At 56.7% G+C, this 27819-nt stretch overlaps 2 protein-coding genes across 3 annotated transcripts in view; one reads left to right on the top strand and one right to left on the bottom strand.

The window, feature by feature from the left end:
• The window catches only part of APBA3 (amyloid beta precursor protein binding family A member 3), an 8198-nt gene extending 5551 nt beyond the window's left edge, over positions 1-2647 (top strand). The window contains exons 11-14 of the mRNA XM_060182236.1: positions 1703-1912; positions 2003-2122; positions 2241-2381; positions 2451-2647. Of these exons, the coding sequence (XP_060038219.1) occupies positions 1703-1912; positions 2003-2122; positions 2241-2381; positions 2451-2522 (543 nt within the window). The 3' untranslated portion in view covers positions 2523-2647. The remainder of the gene's footprint in view (positions 1-1702; positions 1913-2002; positions 2123-2240; positions 2382-2450) is intronic.
• TJP3 (tight junction protein 3) lies at positions 2634-27819 on the bottom strand. 2 transcript variants are annotated; one of them, XM_060181955.1, is made up of 21 exons: positions 27674-27819; positions 16409-16465; positions 16235-16344; positions 15372-15474; positions 14995-15283; positions 14148-14251; positions 13536-13701; positions 13305-13425; positions 12575-12633; positions 12399-12465; positions 12155-12311; positions 11859-11967; positions 11311-11548; positions 10832-11043; positions 6959-7054; positions 6663-6733; positions 4434-4644; positions 4260-4360; positions 3272-3472; positions 3134-3180; positions 2634-2813 (listed from the first exon to the last, which is right to left on the bottom strand). In XM_060181955.1, the coding sequence occupies exons 2-21, from the start codon at positions 16454-16456 to the stop codon at positions 2711-2713; spliced, it is 2613 nt and encodes an 870-aa protein (XP_060037938.1). In that variant the 5' UTR covers positions 16457-16465; positions 27674-27819; the 3' UTR covers positions 2634-2710. The 2 variants fall into 2 exon arrangements, with proteins under 2 accessions (XP_060037938.1, XP_007524974.1); XM_007524912.3 differs by lacking the exon at positions 27674-27819 and adding an exon at positions 19141-19297.

Raw genomic sequence — 27819 nt, 5'->3', positions numbered from 1 at the left:
ATCACCAGACAGCGCCCCAACTCTACCAGACAGCCCCCCAACTGTACCAAACAGCCCCCAACTCCACCAGACAGCCCCCCCAACTCCACCAGACAGCCCCCAGCATCACCAGACATCCCCCAACTCCACCAGACAGCCCCCAGCATCACCAGACAGCCCCACAACTCCACCAGACAGCCCCCAGCATCATTAGACAGCCCCCAGCATCACCAGACAGCCCCAACTCCATCAGACAGCCCCCAGCATCACCAGACAGCCCCCAACTCCAATGGACAGCCCCTCAAGTCCAACAGACAGCCCCCAACTCCACCAGACAGCCTCCTACTCCACCAGACAGCTCTCCCAACTCCACCAGACAGCCCCACAACTCCACAAGACAGCCCCCAGCACCACCAGACAGCCCCCCAGCATCACCAGACATCCCCCAAATCCACCAGACAGCCCCCAACTCCACCAGACAGCCCCCCAACTTCACCAGACAGCCCCCCAACTTCACCAGACAGCCCCCAACTCTACCAGACAGCCCCCAACTCCGTCAGACAGCCCCCCAACTCCACCAGACAGCCCCCAGCATCACCAGATAGCCCCCCAACTCCACCAGACAGCCCCAACTTCACCAGACAGCCCTCCCAACTCCACAGGACAGCCCTCCCAACTCCACAGGACAGCCCCCAGCACCACCAGACAGCCCCCAGCACCACCAGACATCCCCCAACTCCAACTGACAGACCCCCAACTCCACCAGACAGCCCCCCAGCACCACTAGACAGCCCCCGAACTCTACCAGACAGACCCAACTCCACCAGACAGCCCCCGAACTCCACCAGACAGCCCCAGCATCACCAGACAGCCCCCCAACTCCACCTGACAGCCCCCAGCATCACCAGACAGCCCCCAACTCCACCAGACAGCCCCCAGCATCACCAGACAGCCCCCAACTCCACCAGACAGCCCCCAGCATCACCAGACAGCCTCCAGCATCACCAGACAGCCCCCAAGATCACCAGACAGCCGCCCAAATCCACCAGACAGCACCCAACTCCACCAGACAGCTCCCAACTCCACCAGACAGCCCCCAACTCCACCTGACAGCCCCCAGCACCACCAGACAGCCCCCAACTCCACCAGTCCCCAACTTCACCAGACAACCCCCCAACTCCACCAGACAGCCCCCAACTCCACCTGACAGCCCCCAGCTCCACCAGACAGTCCCCAGCTTCACCAGACAGCCCCCCAACTCCACCAGACAGCCCCCAACTCCACCTGACAGCCCCCAGCACCACCAGACAGCCTCTCAATTCCACCAGACAGCCCCCAGCACCCCCTGACAGCCCCAATGTAGAGTACCCCAATATCCAGACAGCCTCCTAACACAGCACCCCAATACTCAGTCCCCCAACACACAGCACCCCAGTATTCTGTTACGCGACATACACCGCCCTCCAATACTCAGTGCCCATGAAACACAGCACCCCAGTACTCAGTCCCCCAGCATACAGCACCCCAATGCTCAGTATCCAGTGCACAGCACACCAATACTCAGTCCCTAACACACACAGTATCACGATGCTCAGTCCTCCAACACACACTACCCCAATACTCAGTCTCCCAACATGCAGCACCCCAATTCTCAGTCCCCCAGTACCACCGGACGGCTCCACGCACAGAGTTCCTAGCACACTGTCCCCCACCTGATATGCAGGTGTGCATTGAGAAGCGTGCGGGCGAGGACCTGGGGCTGGCGCTGGTGTTGGCGGGGCGCGGGGCTCTGCTGCCCTCCGCCGAGGTGGCCAACCTGCGGCCCCGGGGTCCCGCCGCCCGCGCCGGCCTGAGCATCGGGGACCGGCTGATGGCGCTGGATGGTCGCAGCCTGGTGGGGCTGCCGCTCCCCACCTGCCAAGCCACCCTGCGCGTGAGTGCCGAGGGGCCCCGGGCAGCCGGGACGGGACGGGCGGGAGGCCCACGGGACGGGACGGATGGCCCACGGACCACATGCCCCCAGGAGGCAAAGCCCCTCACTCGGGTGACTCTGAGCATCGTGCACTGCCCGCCCGTCACCACCGCGGTGGTGCGTCGGCCCCATGCCAGTGAGCAGCTGGGCTTCTGCGTGGAGAACGGCGTGGTGAGCGGACTCCTACACGCCCCTCAGAACCCCTTGTTGGTGCCAGGCTCGGGGCAGGGGGGCTGGCGGGGCTCCCTGGCCTGGGGGGGCCTCACACCCTGCCCGCCGGCCACCCCAGATCTGCAGTCTCCTCCGGGGCGGCGTCGCCGAGCGGGGTGGGGTCCGTGTGGGCCACCGCATCATCGAGATCAACGGGCAGAGCGTGGTGGCCGTGCCCCACGAGCGCGTCATCCAGATGCTCACGGAGGCCCAAACGGAGGTGGGTGTGGGGGAGGGGGCCAGGGACCCCATCTGCCCCGCTCGCCCCACTCAGCCCCCCGCCCCCCAGGTCCACATCAAGACCATGCAGGATACCACCTACCGGCTGCTGACGGGCCAGGACCAGCCCGTCTTCCTGTGAACCCCCCCACACCCCCACCGCTGTGCCTTAGCCCCTCACCTGCCCACGGGGGGCCCCCGAGTCCCAGCCCCCCCCCCCAGTTCTCTGATGCCAAAGAATTAAAAACATGTCTGGAGCCGTGAGAAGCCGGGCTGTGAAAACACTGTTTATTGGGGCAAGGGCCTGGGGGTGCCCTGGGATGAGGGGGGTCACAGGTCGGTGGCCGGGCCCCAGTCGTAACCCTCCTCCGAGGAGGACTCCACGTCTCGGGCGCGGGTGAACTTCTTCCTCAAGGCCTCCCGCTCGTAGGTTCTGGGGGGCCAGGAACAGGGGTGTCGGGAGAACTAAGGTGAGGGCTGAGCTACTCCACCCAGCACCCCGTGTGAGTGGAGGGCAGCCTGACCAGGCGTGCGGGTGGTGCTGGCAAACGCCTGCAGCCGTTCAAATCCCCAGCCCCGTGCCCTGTGGTCCTCTGGAGCTCAACGAACTCCTACATACTCTGCAAAGCCCCAGCTCCCACACCCCTTCTCTCAGGAAGCTGCCCAGGCCCTCCAAGAGCCTGCCTTGCCCCACCAAAGCCGGACTCTCCGGGGAGGGGTCGAAGCCCACCACCGGGGACCCGGGGGTCCTACCGCATGCTGTCCTGGGGCCGCTGGCCCTGGGCGTGGCGGCCTTCCACCTTTGGAGAGAGAAGGAGGGTTCCCAGGTGCTGCTGGGGTCAGCCCAAGGCCTGCTCTCTACCAGGCAGGCAGTGCCCGGCCCCGTCTTACCTGGGCAACGCCGGGGGGCTGGGGGCTGGGAGTGCGGGCGGGCGGGCACCCGTCCTCCCCCTCGTCCCCGTCCGTGAAGGCCTCGCCGTCCGTCTCTGTGTCGTAGTCGCTGTTGCCCCGACTGTCGCAGCTCAGGTCCGCGGGGCTGCCTTGCCGGCCGTGCAGGGGCAGCTCCAGGTCATCCTCAGGGGCGCCCTCCAACTGGGGGCACGGGCGGATCAGCAGGGCCCCAGGGTGAGCCCCCAGCTGAACCCCCCACCCGGTGCACATGACCCTGGAGTGGGGCAGCCCCTCAGCAAGGGCTGTGTTTTCAGTCTATGAGAGTACAGCGAAATGGACAGTAGAGGTAGATACAGGCACCTGCAGCCCTGCTCCACTGTCCGGGAAGCTTCCCCCCTGCAGGGGGGCCTTGGGCTCGAACCCAGATCCTCCGGCATGGTGACAAAGCCCTCAGCCACCCAGTCCCTGCCTTTATGACTCTTTAATTGTTTTTCTATTTATTTGTTTTCCTTTCTGTTGCCCTTATTGTAGTTATTGTTGTTATTGATGCCGTCGTTGTTGGATAAGACAGAGAGAAATGGAGAGAGGAGGGAAGACAGAGGGGGAGAGAAAGACAGACACCTGCAGACCTGCTTCACCGCCTGTGAAGTGACTCCCCTGCAGGTGGGGAGCCAGGGGCTCGAACCCGGATCTTTATGCAGGTCCTTGTGCTTTGCGCCACGTGCGCTTAACCCGTATGCCCGACCCCCCTTATGACTTTTTAAATTGTAGATTTTTGCATCAGAGAGAAGCAGAACACCCCTCTGGCACCTGCAAGGCCGGGGCTTGAATCCAGAGCCTCAGGCAAGAGAGTCAGTTTGCAGAACCCTCATGATGTCTCCCTGGCCCGTGGTTCTGCAAATGACTTTCAACCCTGAAGTCATGGCGGTGCCTGCCAGGGCTCGAACCCAGAGCCCCTGGCCGACAAGCCTGCGCTCGTCTGCTGTACCTGGTCCTCGGCCGTCCAGATGGGCCTCCCCTGCTGCTGGCGGATCACGGCCTTGAGCTCCTGGTACCAGCCGTCACTCGTGCCCTGCAGGGGGATGGTGGCTGGGGGGAGGGGGGACCTCAGCGCCTGGGGGAGGGGGAGTGCCCCCCTCCTGTCGCCCTGCAGGCACCCCACCTGTGAAGAGGTGGCCACTGTGTTTCTGTAGCTTCCGGGCCTGCGCATAGAGACGGCGGGTGCTGCGCCGGGACCCGGGAGCCAGCCACTGGCGCAGGGCCTTGAGTGCCGGCCGGCTCTCGGGGGCACAGAGGACCACAATGGGGTAGTACTGCACGTAATTGAGGCGCTCGATGGCCGACGGTGTCACGTCCAGGAGTGCGTGCTTGTCCTGCACACGTAGGTCATGAAGGTGGGAGGGAGAAATGCTTCTTGCAGGTCTGAGCCCTGGCACCGCATGGGAGCATCACAGAGTGCTGGGGGAAGCTCCACAGATGATGGAACAGGGCTGGTGTGTGTGTGTGTGTGTGTGTGTGTGTGTGTGTGTGTGTGTGTGTGTCCGTCCGTCTTCAAATAAAACAAATGGCCAAGCAGTTTGGATTCAAGCAGCCAGCACCATATACATAAGCACCACGCACAGGGAAGCTTCACGAGTTGTGAAGCAGTGGGGTGGTGTTTCTCCTTTTTGTCTTTGTCTCTGTCCATGATACTGAGAGGGGGAAAATATGAATCTGCCAGGAGCAGTGGGATCACAAAGACATAGAAGCCCTGCAGCAAACTACGTAAATAACACGGGAATTAGATCGGAAACCGCGGGGGTGGGGGGGAGTCGGGCTGTAGCGCAGTGGGTTAAGCGCAGGTGGCGCAAAGCACAAGGACTGGCATAAGGATCCCGGTTCGAGCCCCCGGCTCCCTGCCTGCAGGGGCGTAGCTTCACAGGCAGTGAAGCAGGTCTGCAGGTGTCTGTCTTTCTCTCCCCCTCTGTCTTCCCCTCCTCTCTCCATTTCTCTCTGTCCTATCTAACAAAGATGACATCAGTAACAACTACAACAGCAATAAAAAACGGGCCAGGTGGTGGCGCACCTGGTTGAGCCACACGTTACAGTGCTCAAGGACCCGGGTTTGAGCCCCCAGTCCCCACCTGCAGTGCGAAAGCTTCAGGAGCGGTGAAGCAGGACTGCAAGTGGCTCTCTGCCTCTTTCCCTCTCTGTCTCCCCCTTTGTCTTGATTTCTGGCTGTCTCTATCCAATAAATAAAAATAATTTTTAAAAATGTATCTCTTCTTTAAAAAAAATAAGAAACGGGAGTCGGGCTGTAGCGCAGCAGGTTAAGCGCAGGTGGCGCAAAGCACAAGGACCGGCATAAGGATCCCGGTTCGAACCCCGGCTCCCCACCTGCAGGGGAGTCGCTTCACAGGCGGTGAAGCAGGTCTGCAGGTGTCTGTCTGTCTCTCCTCCTCTCTCCATTTCTCTCTGCCCTATCCAACAACGACAACAACAATAATAACTACAACAATAAAACAACAAGGGCAACAAAAGGGAATAAATAAAATAAATATTAAAAAAAAATCAGAAACAAGGGCAACAAAAAGGAAAATAAATATAATAAATAAGTATTTAAAAATAAATTTTTTACTCTTTTAAAAAATATTCCTTTTTATGCCCTTGTTTTATTGTTGTAGTCACTATTATTATTGATGTCTTCATTGTTGTTGGATGGGACAGAGAAATGGAGAGAGGAGGGGGAGAGAAAGACAGACACCTGCTGACTTGTTCCACCACTTGTGAAGCGACTCCCCTGCAGGTGGGGAGCCGGGGGCTCGAACCGGGATCCTTATACCGATCTTTGCGCTTTGCGCTACATGCGTTTAACCTACTGCGCTACCGCCCGACTCCCTTAAAAATAAATTTAAAAAAAGATTTTAAACAGCAGGGTAGACGACACAGACCCTCCTGCCTGAGGCTCTAAGGTCCCGGGTTCAATCCCCAGCACCACATCAGCCAGAGCTGAGCAGGGCTGTGGTCTCTCTGTCTTGTAGTTAAATAGATAAATAAATACATAAAATGCTACAAAACAAACAAAAAAACCTAGATCAGTAAGTGAAGAAGAAAAAGACAGCCCTGGGAGGCCCCTCAGTGGGTTCCTTCCGGCAAAGAAGTCCGTCTTTGACATCCAGGGGAGATGGGATGAAGAGTGGATGCTGGCCTCTCGTGCCCACAGGCCAGCAGGATGGGAAAGGGGGTGGGTGAGAGCCAGGCTCCAGCCTCTCTGCCTCCCCCCACCCCACCCCCCCGCGTGCCTCCCAGAGCCGGGGGCCTCCAGCGGCATTCCCGTCCACCACCACCCCCCCCCCCCCGCTGCCTCCCGTTTCGCCACCCTGAACCAGGACCTGGAGTGGGGCAGGCTCACCTTCTCGGCAATCACCCGCACGGTGTCCAGCTTGATGATCTTGGAGGGACTGTCCATCCTGGAAACAGTCTCTGTGGAGACAGGGAGACGGCTGCTGAGCCCTCCCGGTGCTCTAGAACCCGCCATGACTCCCTACTGCCCCAGGTCCCGGGGCGGGGGGCCAGGGGTGGATGGACAGCCTGGTGAGTGCGTCCAGGATTCCGAGCTACCAGCCAGTCGTCCTGACCCTTCTCCACCCCCGAGTTCAGGGACTCCTCCCCCATGCCGCTGCCCAGCCCAGGGAGAGGGCTTGGCACCTGCGATCTCAAACTGCTCGGGCATCTCGGCTGTCAGCCTCTGCATGGCGATGTCCGCCACAGGCCCCAGGATCACCACGGGCCGCTTGAAGCTGGCTGAAGGACAGAGAAGCCAGGACACCGTCAGGCTCCTGTCTTTCTGTCTGTCAGCCTTGTTTCTTAAAGACTGGCTTTATCTTGTCAGGAGAGAGATGCAGAGCAGAACCCTCAGTGTCAGGGATCAAACTCAGCACCTCCACCTTGAGGGTCTGAAGTGATTACAGTTGAGCCTAGTGACCAGGACCCAGGGGCCACGTCCAGCCCACTGCTTGATTTATAAAGTTTTATTGGAAGTCACCTTCAATCGTCTGTAAAACACCTCTTATTGCTGTACAACAGACCCACCTTGTAAACTGCCTTTAAAAATTATTTTTACATATTTTTAATTATGTTTTCCTTTTATTTTTCTTTATTGGATAGAGACAAGTTAGAAATCAAGACCAAAGGGGGAGGTAGAGAGGGAGAGAGACAGACACCTGTGGTCCTGCTCCACCACTCGGGAAGCTTCCCCCCTGCTGCTGTGGCATGGGGCTTGAACCCAGGTCCTTGAGCAAAGTAACAGGAGCGCCACTGTGCAGCACCCTGGAGAGGGACTTTTTTTTTTTTCCTCCAGGGATATTGCTGGGGCTCAGTGCCTGCTCTACGAATCCACTGCTCCTGGAGGCCATTTTTCCCATTTTGTTGCCCTTGTTATTATTATTGCTGTTGTTGGATAGGACAGAGAGAAATCCAGAAAGGGGAACACAGAGTGGAAGAAAGACACCTGCAGACCTGCTTCACCGCCCGTGAAGCGACCCCCTTGCAGTTGGGGAGCCGGGGGCTCGAACTGAGATCCTTACGGCAGTCCTTGCACTTTGCGCTATGTGCACTTATCCCGCTGCGCTACCGCGCGATTCCCCAAGAGGGAAAATTTAATCTTTATTTTATGGGAAAATCAGTGCATTCCCTCCCCCCACCGCCCATGGCTGCCCAGCTAAAGACTACATCTCCCAGCGTGCCTTGCAGTCTGCATTGGCCATGTGACAACATCCTGGCCAATGGGGTGCTGGCAAAATTGACAGATCATGATCTAAGGGTGGGGAGGTGTGTGTGTGTGTGGGGGGACCATCCCAGCCTTTCCAACCCCTAGCACCCCTGGGTGGTATGTGGTGATGGCTGAACCCTCCTGAGCTACAGCGTGAGGATGAAAGGCAAAATGGAAGGAGACAGGGTCCCTCACACTGAGGGCCCCTGCCTGCCTTTGTAAATAAAGTTTTATTGTCACACCCACTGCTCTGTGCAAGCCTGAGGCTGTCCATCTGGGGCAGACAGAGCTGGGAGACAGCTCACATTAGGGCAGAGGACTAGCATGCCTGAGGTCCCGAGGTCCGATCCCTGTCACCACCAACCCTCCCTCGCTCTTTCCTTTGGAGGAAACTGGGCCCTCCTGTTCTGGGGGAGTCTGTCCCTCAGATCCTTTCCCAGCTTTTTCTCCAAGCTTCCTGCACCTGCCGTTAACCCCCCCCCCCCCCAGGACCTGATCTTTTCCAGTCCTGAGCCTGGCCGAGCCGCCTGCCTACCGGCGTGCAGTCTCCACTCCTCTCGGTTGTCAGGGCTCTCTGTAGCAATGTCTTTTTCATCATCCTTTTTTTTTTCTTTCATTTAATTCATTTGGGGTTAAGACAGAATTCTGGGTGTCAGTGGGGAGAAGACACCCAGTGTGAAAGTCACCGGCCACGCCGTCTCTTGTGGGGGACACTTCAGAGGCGTCTGGGACATCCCTGGCCTGTGTGAGCACCACTCCCGAGTTCTAGAATATTCCATCCCTGTCTCCATCAGCTATCCCACCTCCCAGTCTGGGTCCCCAGACCCCACTTTCTGCCTGTGGGAGGGCTTGTTCCTGTTCTAGAAGTTTCCAGCCCTGGGCTTCCACGGGGGGAGGGGTGGCAGGGCCCAGGATTCTTCCTCCTCCTGTAGGGTGAGGGACACTTTTTTGTTTTTTTCGGTGGGTGGACCCTGTCTGTTTTCCTGCTTAAGGTAATGATTTATAACTGCTTTCAGGGCTGGGGAGGGAGCTAGCACCATGGTTTATACAAAATACTGAGGCTCTGAGGCCCTAGGTTCAATCCCCATTGTGAGCCAGATCTGAGCAGGGGGCTCTGGGAAAAAAAATCCCCATGAGTCATCTCTCAGGAATTGATTTTTCAGGAATGAAAGAGCCATCCTGCAGGGAGCGAGGAGTCGTGGCAGACCGAGCAGAACACCCATGTCACCATGAACAAGGACCGGGTTCAAGTCCCCATCCCCACCTGTAGGGGGGAAGCTTCACAAATGGTGAAGCAGGGCTGCAGGTCTCTCTCTTCCTTCTCAATTTCTCTCCCTCTCTCTCAGCCTCTGTCTCTGTCTCTCTCTCTCTCCATTCTCTCATTAATACATAAATCCCAAGACTTGAAAGATTTTTTTTAAATATTTATTTTATTTATTCCCTTTTGTTGCCCTTGTTGTTTTATTGTTGTAGTTATTATTGATGTTGTTCGTTGTTGGATAGGACAGAGAGAAATGGAGAGAGGAGGGGAAGACAGAAAGGAGGAGAGAGAAAGACACCTGCAGACCTGCTTCACCGCCTGGGAAGCGACTCCCCTGCAGGTGGGGAGCCGGGGTTTGAACCAGGATCCTTATGCCGGTCCTTGTGCTTTGCGCCCCCTGCGCTTAACCTGCTGCGCTACAGCCCGACTCCCTTGAAAGATTTTTTATATTTATTTATTTTCCCTTTTGTTTCCCTTGTTGTTTTATAGTTGTAGTTATTGCAGAGGGTAGATAGCATAATGGTTATGCAAAGTGACTCTCATGCCTGAGGCTCCAAAGCCCCAGGTTCAATCCCCTGCACCACCATAAGCCAGAGCTGAACAGTGCTCTGGTGGAAAAAAAAAATGGCCCCCTCAGGCCTTCCCTTGGCAGCACACTGGTTCTTGTTACTCGCTTACATGTTTCTCCATGTTTGTGCCAATTTCCTTTTTAAAAAATGCCTGTATGATATAGGTTTCTGTTCACCCCACACCCCTGATACTGTAGTCATTTAGTTAAAAAGAAAAGGGGGAATTGTTGTATGCTTTACATTGGTTTGTTCTAGCTCTCCCCCTGCCAAGAAAATTGGTTCAGTCCTGCTAGTTTCACAGGCCCGCTTGTCCCCGCCCCAAGGAACCCCAACAGAGTTCCAGAGTTCAAGAGTTGTTAGCGCCACCGGCGGGGAAGGAGGCAGGAGAGTTCTGTTTGGTGATTAGTTTGGGTTAGTTTATGAATCGTTGTTCCTGAATAAAGAAATATAGCTTCCCTGCCCAGCCATGTGTCTTCGAGACTCTGTCTCTGTCTACCACCGCAAAGCTAGCCCGGCCTGCTGGAGCCCTGAATTTTAACAACAGTTATTATTGTTGTTGTTATAGATGTCATTGTTGTTGGATAGGACAGAGAGAAATGGAGAGAGGAGGGGAAGACAGAGAGGGGAGAGAGAAAGATAGACACCTGCAGACCTGCTTCACCGCCTGTGAAGCGACTCCCCTGCAGGTGGGGAGCCAGGGGCTCGAAACCGGATCCTTATGCCTGTCTGTCGTATGCTTTACATTGGTTTGTTCTAAGACCGGCCGGCAAGAGCCTCCGAAATATTAACAACACCTGTCCTTGCGATTCGCGCCACGTGCACTTAACCCACTGGTTAAGTTACCCCCCGACCCCCAAGATATTTCTTTTAATTTCTTTTCCCGGAGCCCCACTCAGCCCTGGATGACAGTGGTGCTGGGGCCTAACCCCCTAAGCAGAACTTTGAGGAGAAACCCTTCCCCCACCCACCCCCAGGCGCACCTTCTCGAAGTACCACACGCTCGTAGGCAGGGTAGCGGCCCTGCCGGGTGAGCGCTGACAGGTCCTCTCGGCTCCGGTGGTGGCTCGTCTTCTTGGTGGCCCCTCGCAGGCCCCGCAGCCGCCAGAACTCAGCCCTGGTGCTCGAGCTGGATGATCCCGGCGCCGCGCCGATGGCCCGCTGTGCCTCTTCCAGGCTGGCCAGCTGCTCCGCCCTGGGAGGCCAGGGGGACCGAGGGGACAGTGACTGGGAATTGCCACGTCCCACAGGGGTGGAGGGGAAGGCCCTGGGTTCCAGAGGATCAGGCCCTGGCATGGGCAGGACTGGCGGACTCCTATGCATCCTTCAAAACAGCGCTGCTGTCCCTCCCTCCAGGGAGGTGGGTCTCACACCCCCCAGGGTTCTCCCGGTCCTCCGGGGCTGGTGGATCAGCACTGCACGGGGAGGGTCATTCTGGGGAAACTGAGGCGGGCATGCCCACCTGCTCTGGTTGGGGATGATGCCCCGTTCCTGTTCCCGCAGGTCCCGGCCCATGCGCACCGCCAGCCAGTGTCCCTCGCGGGTGCCGCCGGGCCCAGGGCCGGGAAACAGAGTGTCCAGTACATGGAACACATCCCCCCGAGAGAGGCCCAGGCCAGACGGCGGGCTCGGCTCCAGCTCAAAGTGGGCTCGCACGAAGAAGGAGTCAGCCACACGTGTTTCCTGCATCTTGCGGAAGACTGGGGAGGGGGGGCGCACAGGGGATGGTGACACAAGGACACACGCCTGGGGTGACAGGGACACACACCCGGGGTGACAGGGACACATGCACAGGGACACACGCCTGGGGTGACAGGGACAGACACACACCCAGGGTGACAGGGACACATGCATAGAGTGACAAGGACACAGGGACACACACACAGGGTGACAGGGACACACGCCTGGGGTGACAGGGACACACATGCCCAGGGTGACAGGGACACACTCCCGGGGTGACAGGGACAGACACACGTCGGGGTGCTGCACCCCCCACCACCGCACACTCACGGCCGTGCTTCCGCTGCGTCACCAGCTCCACGTCCTCCCCGGGCGGCAGGTCCAGCAGGAAGCCCACAGCCTCCTCCCGCGTCAGGTCCCGGAAGGACACCCCATTCACCTGTGGGGGGCGAGGGGGCCCTGGGACCCGGTGCCCACATACCCGCTGCCTCGGCTTCCTGAGCTGCCCCCCGACACTCCACACGGGGTCCGGGAGGGAGCCTGAGACTCTTACAGGGGTGCTGGCCGGCCGGGCCGGTGGGGAACACCCAGCCTCTCGGGGTCCTCTCCCTCCCCCCCCACCGCACCTGCAGGATCTGGTCACCCTCCTGGATGCCGTGGCCTTCGGCTGGGCCGCCAGGCTGCACCCCCGACACGAAGATGCCCAGGTCGTTGCCGCCCGCCAACCGCAGCCCCACATTGGCGCCCTTGCAGAAGCGCACGACGCGGGAGTCGGGGCTGTACCTGAGGCCACAGAGCAGTGGGCTCAGTCTCCCCGCAGCCCTGCGAACCCCCCCCCACACACACACACCCTGCCCTGGGGGCGCCTACCCTCGGTCCTCCTGGATCTGCCGGCCAGGCACCTGGTAGACGTTGTGGCTGGGTGGCAGGGGTGAGTCTGTAAGGAAGGACAGGCCTCTGCTCTCGACCCTGCAGAGAGGGGGGAGCCCCCCACCCGCACACGCCTCCCCCAGAGACCACCTGGCCGTCCTCTGTGTGCCCCTCACCCGGCTCAGAGACGGTTCTGGAATCCACAGGGCTCTCCCACTGACGCCCGGGCCTCTCCCTGGTGGGGCGCAGGGGGGGCAGAGGTCAAAGGGCAACTTTGCATGTACTTGTTTAAGTCCCTTGGCATTGGGGGGCAGAGGCTGGAGCAGATGAGGTGCAGCCCCCACCCCTGGCGGCCTCCTGGGCTGGCCGGTTCATGTTTAAACAGTGTGTTCAGAGAGACAGATGCAGCAGTCCCGCTCCACCATCCAGGGAGCTTCCCAGTGCGGCCTGCGAGGTGCCCCTTATGCAGTGCTGGGGCTCGGTGACCTGGGATTCAGTCCAGAGCTCAGCAGGGCTCTGATTAAAAATTACAAAAAAAAAAAAAAAAAAAAAAAACAAGGAAATAGGACTGGGGAGACAGCAGGATGGTTTTGCAAACAAACTCTCCTGCCTGAGGCTGTGAAGTCCCAGGTTCAATCCCCAGCACCACTTCAGCCAGAGCTCAGCAGGGCTCTAGTCTGTCTCTCTGTATCTCTCACTCACAAAAATAAAATACATTTAAAATGAATAAATAAATAAAGTATATTTTAAAAAAGAAAATAAATAGAATGACATAAGATAAAATGAAGGACAAAAAAGAAAGGGTGTCTCCTCCAGGCAGGCCATCTGGACTGCAACCTTATACTTGGGGGGGGAGACCTGACCCCTCCCCTCACTGCACCCCTTGCGCTGAGGGGGTGTACCTACTCGGGGGTGTCTGGGGACCCGCTCCAGATGCTGTCCTCGGGGCTCTGCCGGCCGTCCTGGGGCGGAGGTGGGACATGGGATGGGGGCGCCTGGGACAGTTCGGACCCCAGCTCTGAGATGTCTGCGGGCAGGTGGGTGGACGGGTGCACAGGGACCCGGGTCAGAGGCTGGATGGGGTGTGGGGAAGGGCAGTGTCACCCCTGCATCCCCCCACCCCCCATCACCACTCACCCTCCAGGAGTGAGCTGTCACCATCGCTGTCACTCACGGCCGGGGGGATGTTGACCAGGAACTGGCTGTCGTCCCGCAGCACCAGCAGCGTAAGTGTCCCCTCCGACTGCTCGATCAGCCGCCGTGTGTCTCCCAGGGACAGGTTGGCACTGGGCACCCCGTTAATCTGGGGGGTCGGGGAGAAGGAGGAGGTGTTTTTTTGGGGGGGACTTGAAACACACATTCCACTCCCAATAATCTGTTTCCAGGGACCCCGGGGAGTTGTCAGTTTCCAGGCTCCCCACCAAGCTGCCTCTTGCTGGTCCCCAAGACAGTTGACCCCTGGCCCCCAAAAGAGACAATCCCTCACAATTCTAGGAAGCTCTGAAGTTAACATGTGGGGTCCTAGGAGGTGGCAAGGTGGGCAGAGGCCCCCGGATTCCAGCCCCAGTGTCAAAGATACCAGAGGAAGGCTCTGTTTCTCTCTGTCTGTGTCTCATAAACTCATGTGCACAGCTGCCCTCAGCCTGGTCTCCCTCGGCAACACTCCCACAAGGCTCTGAAGATTCTAGCAGGTGATGCCCCCTGGGAACAATTCTGGGCGCCCCCTGCCCGCCGGGAAAGCAGGGTCACCTGCAAGATGAGGTCCCCCTCCTGGAGCCCCCGGTTCCTGGCGGCCAGCCCCGAGTCCGTGATATGCTTGATGAAGATCTGGCTGCCCAGCGTGACACCAAACTCTGTGGGGAACACAGGGAAACTGAGGCAGGGCGGGGCAGGCCACCCACCTTCCACTGGCCCCTGGCCAACTGGGGAGGGGGTAGCCCCACCTTGGACAGCCCGGATGTCATTCCAACATCCAATGATATCCCCAGAGTGGGAGCACTTCACATTCAAAACTTCCTTGGAAAAACTTTTTTCAAAAATTGTTTTTTTTTTTTCCTTTCCCCAGAGCTCTGCTCATCTCTGGCTGACAGTGGTACTGGGAATCGAACCCAGGACCTCAGAACTTCAGGCAGAAGATTCTTTTTGCAGAGCCCCTGTGCCATTTCCCTATTGCTGAAAGACTTAGGGAGAGAGAAGGGTCTCTGTCTGTCTCTCTCATTAATAAACAAATCTTCATTTAGGCATTGATTGATTGATTATTGGATAGACAGAGAAACTGAGAGAGAGAGACAGAGAGACACCTGCAGCCCTGCTCCACCACTCATGAAGCTCCTGCATGTGGGAACCAGGGACTTGAACCTGGGTCCTTGCATGCTGTAATGTGAGTGCGGAACCAGGTTCAAGCCCCAGGCCCACGCCTGCAGGGGTGAGCTTCAAGAGTGCAGCTTCAGGGCTGCAGGCGTCTCTCTGTCTCTGTCTCTGATGAATAAGCTTTGCCCCCGAGTTCCTCCACCAGGGTCAGCAGCACTGGGGGTGCGTTGCCTGCACCCGCTGTCCCCCCAGCCCCCAAGGGGTGCCCTCGGGGGTCCCTGCTCACCCTCGCTTGCGGCCCGCCGCACAAGCACGGAGGTCAGGGGCCGCATGCCCATGTCCTGCCGGGGCAGCCGCTTGAAACCGGACACAAGCGCCAGCCCATCCACCTGCGAGGAGGCGTCGTCCTGGCCACGGCACTTCCTCCGGCGCCGGGACCGTTGGCCGCCGCACGAGTGGCCGGAGCCACTGGACGTGTCCCCGTCGTAGCCGCGTCCGGGGTCCCCCTCGTCTGCCGGGTCCCGGGGCCCAGCGCGAGCGGCCGGCAACTGAACCCTCCGGGGTCGCTTGACTGTCTGGGGGAGGATGGGGCATGGCTGGGGGCCAGTGCCAGGGCGGGAGGCCCGGTGGGGGCAGCGGGACTGTCTGGGGACCCAAACTCACAATGTTGGCCTGCTTGCCGCAGGTCCTGAGGGTCTGGATGGCGAAAGAGGAGGAGGCACTCTCCATGGGCACCCCGTTAACCATGACAAGGAGGTCGCCTGAGCTGGGAGGGGGGACACCATGAGGGGCGAGACAGCCACCCCCAACACAGGGCAGCACCCAGGGAGTCCATGGAGGGTGGGCAGGGCTGTGGGGGTCTCTCATCTCTCAGCACCATGGACAGCACCCAGGGAGCCCATGGAGAGTGGGCAGGGCTGTGGGGTCTCTCCTCTCTCAGCACCCTGCACAGCACCCAGGGAGCCCATGGAGGGTGGGCAGGGCTGTGGGGTCTCTCCTCTCTCAGCACCAGGCACAACACCCAGGGAGCCCATGGAGGGTGGGCAGGCTGTGGGGTCTCTCCTCTCTCAGCACCAGGCACAGCACCCAGGGAGCCCCATGGAGGGTGGGCAGGGCTGTGGGGTCTCTCCTCTCTCAGCACCAGGCACAGCACCCAGAGAGCCTATGGAGGGTGGGCAGGGCTGTGGGGTGTCTCCTCTCTCAGCACCAGGCACAGCACCCAGGGAGCCCATGGAGGGTGGGCAGGGCTGTGGGGTCTCTCCTCTCTCAGCACCCGGCACAGCACCCAGGGAGCCCATGGCGGGTGGGCAGGCAGGCTCCAGCCTGGACATGCTTGGGTCGCTCAGACCCTGGGATCTGCAGTAGAGGGCCCACCAGCCTTTCCCGGCACTGTGGCTGCTGGTGTTCGGGGCTGTGTTGACCGAGCACTGGGCACCGGGCACCGGGATGGGCCCGCCAAGCTCTAGCTAAGCCTCTCCCTGCCCCTCCTGCCAGGGCTCCCCCGCCCTCCACACCCCTAAACTCACTGCAGCCGGCCCTCGGCTGGCCCTCCTGGTACCACATCTGAAACGACCAGCGCTCCACCTTGCCGCTCCCGGCTCCCGGAGATGGCGATGCCAAAGCCGCGGCGGGGGTCCTGGGGGGGGCAAAGTGAGCGCCCCTCTTGGCCAGCCCCCCTCCCCTGGGGCTAGGGATCTCACCTTGCTGATGGTGGCTGTGTGCTGCTCCCAGATGGTTATCTCCTCCATGGCCAGCTCCTGCGGGGTGGGGGGTAGGGAGGGGTGTGTTCAGGGGGCGTGTTTCGGGCCGCCCCTAGTTGGGTAGAAGAGGCAGCCTCTGGTCTGAAAGGAGAAAGCAGTTGCTTTCTATTCAAAATTCTGTTTTTTGGTTTGTTTGTTTTTTTTTTTTGTCTTCATTCAGAGATGGGCAAACAGCTCAGCACCTGAGCTTCCCCTGGGGTTGTGGAACCTCCCATACATACTGGTACCTGGGTTCAAACTTGGGTACGGCTTGTTACAATGTAAATATCTAACACAGTGAGTGCTTCCTCTCTCCCTCTCTCTCTCCTTCCCCACCCCATCCAATCCTGTCTTTTCTTTTTAAAATTTTTTCATTATCTTTATTTGCTTATTGGATAGTAGAGACAGCCAGAAATCGAGAGAGGAGGGGAGTTAGAGAGGGAGAGAGACAGAGAGACACAGCTTCACCACTTGTGAAACTTTCCCCCTGCAGTTGGGGACCAGGGGCTCGAACCCAGGTCCTTGCACATTGTAACATGTGTGTAACCAGGTGTGCCACCACCCAGCCCCCTTTGTTATATTTTTCTAATATCTGATAGAACAGAGATAATTTGAGGAGGGGAGAGGGAGAGAGACAGAGAGACACCTGCAGCCCAGCTTCACTGCTTACGAAGCTTCCCCTATGCAGGTGGGGGGCCAGGGGCTCGAACTGGGATCCTTGTGCACTGTGATGTGTGCGCTTAACCAGGTGCGCCACCACCTGCCCCCGATTTTTATTTAATTATTCATCAAAGGAGAGAGTCAGAACACCATTCTGTTACATGCAGTGATGGGATCAAACTTGGGACCTCATATTGGCGAATCCAAAGAATTAGATTTTAGGCCTGAGGAGAAGGCACAGGGGCTCTGCAAAGAGACTCTCCTGCCTGAGGCTCTGACATCCCAGGTTCAGTCCCCAGCACCACCATCAGCCAGGGCTGAGCAGGGCTCTGGGCTCTCTCTCTTTTTTTCCCTTTCTCTCTCCCCCCCTCAATCTCATTAACATACACATTCTTCTTTTAAAGAAGGCCCCAGAGCTTTGCTGCAGGGGGGCACCCCAGTGGTCCCCAGAGTGGTGATTCAGGGTATTCTAAGTCCTCCCTACACAAACAGCATCCCCAAGGGAGCCGGCCCCTAGGGGGTGGGAGCAGGTGGCCAGGCCCCAGTCCCAGGCTAGTGGAGGTGGGAGACTGTGTTTACTGAGAAGGTGGGGGAAGCCTGTGGCTATGTCCAGAGACCCTCAAATCAATCAGCCTCCCTGGCAAACTCCTATTCATCCCTCAAAACCCCAGGACATGAGCCCTCTGAGTTCCCTGGAGACTCCATTTTTTTTTAAATTTTTTTTTTTATTTAAGAAAGGATTAATTAACAAAACCATAGGGTAGGAGGGGTACAACTCCACACAATTCCCACCGCCCAATCCCCTGGAGACTCATTTTAATGTCCTGTGATGGAACCTGGGAAAGCAGTGTGTGTGATCCCCCTCCAGCCCCCCACCACACACACACCTGTCCCCCACTCCTCTACAGTCTAAGGGTTCCTGACACCTTGGCCTTGTCCCCAGGGATAAGGCAAGGTGTCAGAGTTCAGGCAGATTCAGGGATCCTAGAGTCCTGTCAAGTGTAGCCCAGCCTCCCTGTCCTCAGCTCCGCCCCCGGCCAGGTGAGTTCTGGGGGGCGGGGCCTGGACAAACACCTAGGAGGAGGTGTGTGTTGGAGTGGTGGCAGGTAGGACGGAGTAGCACAGCCCCAGGCACGTGGCCTCAGGCCCACACCTGTCCCTGCCCCCACCTCCAAGAACAATGGCCCAGGGTGGGGGGGCAGTGGGGAGGAGGGACCCACAGATACTCCAGTATTCCAGCAGGGGAGAGGCCGTGGGAGGCGGGAACGTGTGGGGGGGGCACAGACCCCTCTGGCCAGGGTTCACCCCCTCTGGCCACGCTGTGTGTCAGTTCAAGCTTGGGGAGGGGGTAGTGAAGCCCCCCTCAACTAAAGGGTGAATCTGGGACCCTCCACTTTTTCTGGGGCTCCAAAAATTTTTTCAGGGGTGTGAGTGTGGGGAGGGGGTCGTCAATCCCAGCTCTGCAAGGCAGCAGCTCAGTGGCTTGGTATACAGCAGGTGGCCATGAGTCACCCCATGCCCCCCCAGCAGCCCCCTGAAATAACCAGGCCGTTCCTGCAGGGGTGGGGGGCACTTGGGGAGCCCATAACCCCCTTTCTCAGGCCACCCACTGGGTGCTAGGCACAGGAGCAAATGTGCTTTTAGGGCCCTCTGACTCCTGACACATTTAAAAATACACCTTGGACTACTTACTTTACAGTGGGGTCCCCAGAAGTTGGGCCCAGATTGCTGGGGGCGCCCCAGAAGCCGGGGGGGTGGTTGTGGTGGTGGTGGTGGTGGCAGTCCACCATGGCACAGAAAACGCAGCATTTGAACCCAGTGCCGAAGGAAAAAAAAAAACTTCCCTAAAGGAAGTCTTGGGGTCTGCCCACCTTGTGGCTGGGGAGCCCTGACCTAGCCCCCCCAAACCCACCATCCCTCTGAGTCTGTCTCCCAACTTTGTTGTGAAGTTGGAAACGGGGGGGGGGGGGGGAGGACTCTGGGGTCCCCATTCCAGCTGACCCCTGACCCCCAGCCCCCGGCCGGTCACTTGCCTGGAATCTCACCGCCATGGTCACCCCGGGGGGTCTCCGGAGCCAATCCCCCCCGTGGGGTCCCCGAAACCGTTGATGGCCCCCTCACCCTAGGGAGCTGGGGAGGGTAGCGGCGGAGTGGAGCCTCCCGCCGGTCCCCGCGGCACCTGCCCCTCTTCCTCCTGCCGGCGCCGCCCCGCCCCGCCGGCGACACGCCCTCGGTGGCCGCGGTGGCCGCTCCCCCAGCCCGGGTCCAGGCGCGGCCGCGATCCAGGCCGGGCTTTGCGGGCAGCCCTGCACCTGCCGGCCATCCCGGGTCCAGGTGCGGCCGCGATCCAGGCCGGGCTTTGCGGGCAGCCCTGCACCTGCCTTGGCAGCTGCGGCGGGCTGCCGGGCGGCTGGGCGGCGAGGGGCGCGGACTGCAGAGAGGACCCGGACTGGATCCTAGCCGCGCGCGGAACGGAGTCGGCCCGATGGCTTTGCACTTGCAGTGGGCCAGGCTGGGGGGTGGGTGAGTCCTGCAGCATCTGAGCAGGTGGGGAGGGGATGCTGGGGCCTCTGGGGAGTCTACCTGGACCCCCTGCCTCATTCCAGATCTGGAACTTTCTAATACGTACAATGTTTTATTTTTTAAATATATTTTTATTATATATATATATATATATATATATATATATATATATATATATTTTATTGGATAGAGACCGTGAGAAACTGAGAAGGCTTGCTCCACCACTCTCGAAGCTTCCCCCCTGCAGGGGCTTGAACCCGGGTCCTCGGAGCATGGTAATGTGTTTGCTTAAACAAATGCCCCACGGCCTGGCCCAGGGTTTGTTTTTTCAATATATATATATATATTTTTTTCAATATATATATATATTTTTTTCTATATATATATTTTTTTTTTCTTTTTCTTTCTTTTTTTTTTTTTTTTTTTTTTACTTTTTAATGAGATATACAGAGAATGGGAGAAGCAGAGGGAGTGGGAGAAAGTCCTGCTCAGCTCTGGCTGGTGACTGAACCTGGGACCTCAGAGCCTGGGACATGAAAGCCCTTTGCATAACCCTTATGCTATCTCCCCCAGCCGGTCCTAGGAGTTTTGGCTGCATTGCACAGAGGGGAAACTGAGGCACTGCTTTCTGGGAAATTGCTCAGCCCTGGGCTGCCAGGCCAGTTCCAGCTCCGCCCAGCTGTCTGCATAGCCAGTTGCAGCTGGGTGTCAGGCACTCTAGGGAGAAAGTTCTCCAAGCTTCTGGGACTCAAGGTCCAGCCTCCCTCCCTTTGTCCTCCTCCCAGGATCTGGGTTCTGGAGATAAGACAGAGGGAATGACCCCGGGCTGGCAGCTGGTGAGAAAGCCTCTTCTGGGGCAAGGTTGAGGAAGTCTCCTGCCTGGGTGGGTCTACTCTCACATTCCTTCCGGCTACAAAGGAAAAAAAAAAAACAACCTGAGCTCCACCTTACACCGACAGGAAGGGCCACTGCAGGGTCAGGGAAGGCTTCCTAGAAGAGGGGGCATTGCAGATGAGGTTCTGAGGGCTGCATAGGAGCTAAGCAAGTGGACCAGGCAGACAATATAATCAAACAAAATAGTTTGATTATATTGACTGCATGTTACAGTGTTCAAACCCCTGGTCCCCACCTGCAGAGGGAAAGCTTCACAAGTGATGAAGCAGGTCTATGGGTATCTGTCTCTCTCCCTCTCTGTCTCCCCCTTAGTTCTCAATTTCTCTGTCTCTATCTAACAGACAAAAATAAATAAATAGGGAGCCAGGTGGTAGCACAGTGGGTTAAGTGCACGTGGTGCAAAGCGCAAGGACTGGTGTAAGGATCCCGGTTCGAGCCTCCGGCTCCCCACCTGCAGGGGGGAGTCACTTTACAAGCAGTGAAGCAGGTCTGCAGGTATATAGCTTTCTCCCCCCTCTCTGCCTTCCCCTCCCCTCTCCATTTCTCTCTATCCTATCCAACAACAATGACAGCAATAACAAAACAATAATAACAACAATGATAAACAACAAGGGCAACAAAAGAGGAGTAATAAATAAATAAATAAATATTGGGGCCAGGTGGAGCCACACATGGTTAAGCACAACACTACAGTGTGTAAGGACCCAGGTTCAAACCCCTGGTCCCCATCTGCAGAAGGGAAAGCTTCATGAGTGGTGAAGCAGGACTGCAGGTGTCACTCTGTCTCTTTCTTTTTTATTGTCTTGATTGGATAGAGATAGCCAGAAGTCGAGAGGAAGGGGGACACAGAGGGAAAGAGACAGAGAGAAACCTGCAGCACAACTTCACCACTTGCAAAGCTTTCTCCCTGTAGGTGGGGACGGGGGCTCGAACTGAGTCATTGAGCATTGCAGCATGTGCTGTCAAATGGGTGCGCACCACTTAGCAGAGGACTGAACTTGGGACTTTAGAGCCTCAGGCATGAGAATCTCTTTGCATAACTATTATGCTATCTACCCCCCCCTCTCTTTCCCTTTATATCTCCCTGTCCCCTCTCAATTTCTGTCTCTGTCCAGTAATAAATAATAAATTGAAATTAAATAGGTATTTAAAATATATAATAGATTTATATGATATATATAAAAAGATGAACTATGCCCCTCCTACCCAGTAACCCTTACTTTGCTTATTATTTGAGTATTTATTTATTATTGGATAGAGAAATATTGAGAGGGGAGAGAGAGACAGATACCTGCAGCCCTGTTTCACCACTTGTGAAGGTTCCCCCTTGCAGGTGGGGACCAGGGACTTGAACCCAGGTCCTTGGGCACTGTGGTGTGTGTGCTCAACCGGGTGTGCCACCACCCGGCCCCTTCTTTCTCTGTTCTTAGGTGCTTTGTGGTGGAGCTGGCCACACCCCAAATCTGTCCTTTTGTCATTAGGGGAAAAAAGGACCCTACTCCTCCCACCCTCCCTGCTAGTTTTTATTTTATTTTTTTCTCCCCATTTATTGAGGAAACAGCAACCCGGTATTCCAAGCATTGTCCAGCAATTACAAATCTAGCAGGTAGGAAGAAGAGACTTTTTTCTTTTCTTTTTTCTTTCTTTTTCTTTCTTTTTTTTTAATCAGAGCCCTGGGTGATGGTAGTGCTGGGGATTGAATCTGGGACTTCAGAGCCTCAGGCATGATCGGTCTCTCTTTTTTTTTCAACTTTTATTTTTAATTTTTTCCCCTTTTGTTGCCCTTGCTGTTTATCATGGTTGTTGAGAAGTCTCTTTGCAGAACCATTATGCTATCTCCCCTGCCCGCCTGGAAGAAGAGACTTGCAATAAAACATCCCGCTGAGGAATGAGCAGAATCCCTGTGTCTTTTGCTCAAGAGCCCTCCAAAGCTCCCCAGTGTGGCGGAATTCGAAATTCCACTCCGTCTTCCTCAAGAGCAGGTGCCCTGGTGTCTGTGCTTCTCATTGCTCTGGAGTCAGTTTATAACCTGCACGTGGAGGGGAGCTGGGAGCCAAGAAGGAGACTCCCCCCAGACACGGGACGGGTCTGCATCTCTGGGAGAATTCGCTTTGCCTTGACTGCGTGACTGTGTGAGTGTGTCTCTCCTCGTTGGCACAGGAAGCTCACGGGTCCCTACAAGCTTTAATGAACTAAGTCGTCAAGCACTTATGTGATGTATACTAGTCTGAAAGCCGAGATTTTTATCTTCTGGAGGAAATTATCTTTAAAATGATAACATCAATATCCCCCCCTGCAGGGGGGAAGCTGGGCGGTTGTGCACCTGGCAGAGTGCACACATTACAGTGCATGAGGACTTGGGTTCAAGCCCCTGGTCCCCACCTGCAGGGGGAAGCTTCATGAGTGATAGAGCAGAGCTGCAGGTGTCTTTCTGTTTCTCCCCCCTCCCTGCCCCTTCTCCTTTATAACCAGAACCCTGCTCAGCTCTGGCTGATGGTGGTGCTGGGGACTGAACCTGGGACTTTGGAGCCTCAAGCCTAACAGTCTCTTTGCAGAACCATTATGCTATCTACCCCCATCCCCTCTCTCCCTATCTACCGCCCACTTCCCTCTCAATTTTACTCAGTGTCTATCCAAAGTGAACAAATAAAATATTTTTTAGGGGGTCGGGTGATGGCGCAGCAGGTTAAGCGCACATGGCGCAAAGCGCAAGGACTGGCATAAGGATCCCGGTTCGAGCCCCGGCTCCCCACCTGCAGGGGAGTCGCTTCCCACGTGGTGAAGCAGGTCTGCAGGTGTCTGTCTTTCTCTTCCCCTCTCTGTCTTCCCCTCCTCTCTCCATTTCTCTCTGTCCTATCCAACAACAAACGACATCAACAATAACAATAATAACCACAACAAGGCTGCAACAAGGGCAACTAAAGGCGGGAAAATGGCCTCTAGGAGCCGTGGATTCATGGTGCAGGCACTGAGTCCCAGCAATAACCCTGGAGGCAAAAAAAAAAATTAAAATAAGGGGCCGGGTGGTGGTGCATGGTGCACCCACTCGAGCACACACACTAAGCACAAAGGCCTGAAGAAGGACCCAGGTTCCAGCCCCCATCTCTGCACTTGCAAGGAGGAAGCTTCACAAGCGGCAAAGCAGGTCTGCAGGTGTCTCTCTGTCTCTCCCCCTCCTCTCTCAATTTCTCTCTGTCCTATCCAATAAAATGGGGAAAAAATGGACACTAGGAGCATTGGATTCCTTGTGCTGGCACTGAGCTCCAGTGAAAACCCTGGAGGCAAAAACAAATAAATAAAATTAAAATACCTATCTCCTGAGCATTCAAGTCTCTCTCAGGATTTCTTTTTTTTTTTTTTTTAATTTTTAATTTTTTTAACCAGAGCACTGCTCAGCTCTGGCTTATGGTGGCGTGGGGGATTGAACCTGGGACTTGGGAGCCTCAGGCAAGAGAGTCTGTTTGCAGAACCATTATGCTGTCTCCCCTCCATCCTCTCTCAAGATTTCTATCATCTTCTGTTTGTTTGCATCTCTTTCTCTGTCTCTTAAAGATTGATATACTTACTTTTATTATTTTTTAAATTATCTTTGTTGGGGCCGGGTGGTGGCGCACCTGGTTGAGTGCACATGTTACAATGTTCAAGGATCTGGGTTCGAGCCCCCGGTCCCCACCTGCAGGGGGAAAGCTTTGCAAGTGGTGAAGCAGGGCTGCAGGTGTCTCTCTGTCTCTCTCCCTCTCTATCACCCCCTTCCCGCCTGATTTCTGCCTGTCTCTATCCAATAAATAAAGATAATTAAAATATTTTTTAAAATTATTTTTATTTATTTGTTGGGTAGAGACAGTCAGAAATTGAGAGAGGAGGGGGAGATAGGGAGGGAAAGAGAAGGAGCTGAGTGGGGTTGCACCTGGTTGAGTGCACATGTTACAATTTACAAGAACACGGGTTCGAGCCCCCAGTCCCCATCTGTGGGGGGAGACCTTCACGAGTGGTGGAACAGGGCTGCCGGTCTCTCTATCTCCCTATCTCCCCTTTCCCTTTTGATTTCTGACTGTCTGTATAAAATAAATAAAGAGAATAATTTGAGAGAGAGAGAGAGAGAGGAGAGCATCTCTCTGGCTCATGTGAAGCTGGAAGTTAAACTTGGGACCTCATGATTTTAAGTCCCGTGATCTAACCACTGCACCCCTTCCCCTGAGGCCCATGTCCTTGCCCTGTAACGTGGCACGGCCTCCAAGTTCTAGACTCTTCCTTGTCCCTTTACTTCTTAATCACCCAGCTGTATCCTAGAGCAGCAGTCACTGCTCCTAACAAGATGCTCCCAGAATCTGAGGCACCCATCAGCCCTGTCACTCCTCTGCCTGTCATCCTGCATGGCTCCCACCTTCCGCACGTTCAAGCCCAAGTCCTCCCTTCCTCCCTTCCCTGCCCTTCTCTCCTCCCTCTGACTCTGCTCCAGCCCCGTGGGCCTCCACACTCCTCCTCACCGACACTGTCCCAGGACCTTTGCACAGGCTGTGGCCTCTGCTTGGCAGTCCTCTCCCCAGCTGCCCTTCAAGTCTTTGCTTATGTCCCGTCACAGTGACATCTTGAACCCAAGTCTTCACACATAGTAACAAGTGTATATGCGGTGTGCCACTGCTCAGAACCCTTAACATTTAGGATTTTCTAAAAAATGGGACAGTTGAGTCTTGTGTCTTGTACAGACACCATCTATTGCTCAGTGCATGTCACCCTCCCCCCAATGCCAACTTTCCCACCCACCTACTTTAGAGAGAGAGAGAGGAGAGACCCCACAGCTCTGCCTATCCTCCATGGGCTCCCTGGGTGCTGTGCCTGGTGCTGAGAGAGAAGAGACCCCACAGCTCTGCCCACCCTCCATGGGCTCCCTGGGTGCTGTGCCTGGTGCTGAGAGAGGAGACACCCCACAGCCCTGCCCACCCTCCATGGGCTCCCTGGGTGCTGTGCCTGGTGCTGAGAGAGGAGACACCCCACAGCCCTGCCCACCCTCCATGGGCTCCCTGGGTGCTGTGCAGGGTGCTGAGAGAGGAGAGACCCCACAGCCCTGCCCACCCTCCATGGGCTTGCAGGTGTCTCTGTCTCTCTCTTCCTCAATTTCTCTCTGCCTCTTCCAATAAGTGATGAATAAATCAAATAAATATATTTATAATTTTTATTATCGTTATTTATTGGATAGAGACATTCAGAAAATGAGAGGGTATGGGGAGATAGGGAGAAAGAAAGAGAGACACCTGGGATGGGGAGACAGCATAATGGTTATACAAAAAGACTTTCAAGCCTGAGGCTCCAAAGTCCCAGGTTCAGTCCCCAGCACCACCATAAGCCAGAGCTGAGCAGTGCTCTGGTAGCTCTCTGTGTATCTTTCTCTCTGTATCCCTCTTTCACTAAAAATAAATAAAGTATTTTAAAGAAAAGAGAGAGAGGCAGCTGCAGCCCTGCTTCACCACTTGCAAAGCTTTCCCCCTGCAGGTGGGAACCAGGGGCTGGAACCTGGGTCCTTACGCACTGTAACACGTGCACTCAACCAGGTGCACCACCACCTGGCCCCAGTAAATCAAATATATTAAAAAATAAAGTAATAATGGAAGATGGTGAGGAGAGACAGAGGTGAGACAGCCCAGCACTGCCCCATCGAGCACCTGGGGAGCTTCCTCTGTTCACTGCTCCCGTGTGGTGCGTGGGCTCCAGCTATACCCTCACCCATGGTGAGCCATGCACTCTGCGTGGTGAATCATCTCTTCTTACCGCCTGCTTCCCTTTCAGAAAATCTATTTATTAGAGAGAGAGAGAGGTGCAGAGCCTCTCCTCTGGCACCTGCAATGCTGGGAATCGAACCCAGGATTCACGCCTGTTCTCCACCGAGCCCCCTGTGATGCCACTTCCTTCCCCTGAGTGGGGATGTGGCCTCTCTAGCCTCAGGTCCGACCGACCGGTGACCCCAGGGACTGTCCCCACCCTGTGCAAACAGCACCCCCCCCCCCGCTGGCACCCAGCCAGGCCCAGGAGGAAGAGCCAGGCCCCAAAATCCCCATAGGGGATGGGACTTTCCTGGCATTCAGGGCCCCTGAATGAAGCGGAAACTTCTCCCTGGGGTGCTCAGCTCTCCCTGGGGTGTTGGCTGAGGGTGTGGAGGGCAGTCTCGCCCACCCCCCATGAACTGAACTTTCCTCTGTCCCCTCGGCCGGCCATGGTGTGCAGCCCGGGGTCCCCCGCCAGCCTCTCTAGGCTGATTCTCCAGACAGGAGTCTGAGCTCAGGTTGGGGGGTACCCTGGTGTCCCCCAGCCCCGCAGGAGCTCAGATGGTCTGCATCAGGCTCTTGAGAAGGGGTTCTAGTCTGTTTTACAGAGTGGAAGGACAGAGGACTCCCCGCACCCCCAAAACATCCACCCTGCCCCCCTCCCCAGGGTGAACCCCCAAATGCCAAGCTGATGCAGCACCTCCAGGCCCATGGGGACACTCCTGTCCTGGACAAGGACTAACAGATGGTGGTGGGTCAAAGCCCCTTCCTCAGCTGCACTCTGGGGAGCTAGTGCCCCCCCCAGAAAGGTTCTGAGCCCCCCAGCCCTGCACCCCATTTTCTGCAGGTGCTCTATGGTCCCCAAAATGTGTCAGACCCCCTTCCTGCCTCTCTCCATGCTCAGATTTTTTTTCTTTTTGCCCAAAGGTAAAAATAAATCAATAAACTTTTCTACCAAGCTACGTGCACCCCAGAAGCGCCTCCCCATCCCCAGGGGCGGAGGTGGTGCCCAGGAGAGCCGGACAAAGTGGGGCCAGGTGTCTGCAAACTGGGTGGCCCTGGTGGAGCTCCAGAGGTCTGGCCGCCACCTAGGGGGGCAAGAGCCCCCCTGTCCCGTTCTGGGGTGATCAGAGCCCCACCAGGCCCCGCCGCACCCCCGTGCCACCCCAGCCCACAATGACCCTTTGAGCCTCCCTTGTGAGCCGCCAGGCGGGCGGGCTGCCAGCCAACGGCCACATAATCTCCAAGGAACTATGTCAACCCCTCAGGAGTCAGGTTTCTGGTGTTTTTTTTTTTTTTTGGGGGGGAATAGGAGTGGGGGCCACAGGTCCCCGTGTCTGGAAGGGGTCACCCACCCTGGGCCCAGTGGGCATGGCAGGTAGGGACTCACCTTGCACGAAGAAGCTGGGGAGGCCTCTGGCAGGTGGCAGGAGCCGGGGCACGGGGCGTGGGAAGAGGTGGAGACTGGGGCTCCGGAGGGGTCCCACCCCCTCCCCCAGCTTTTCAGGGCGACTCTCCCTCTGTGCCAGTGGGGCG

This window comes from Erinaceus europaeus, chromosome 23 (genome assembly GCF_950295315.1).
Source record: "Erinaceus europaeus chromosome 23, mEriEur2.1, whole genome shotgun sequence".
NCBI classification, from domain to species: domain Eukaryota; kingdom Metazoa; phylum Chordata; class Mammalia; order Eulipotyphla; family Erinaceidae; genus Erinaceus; species Erinaceus europaeus.
This window is presented reverse-complemented; position numbering and strand designations above follow the sequence as displayed.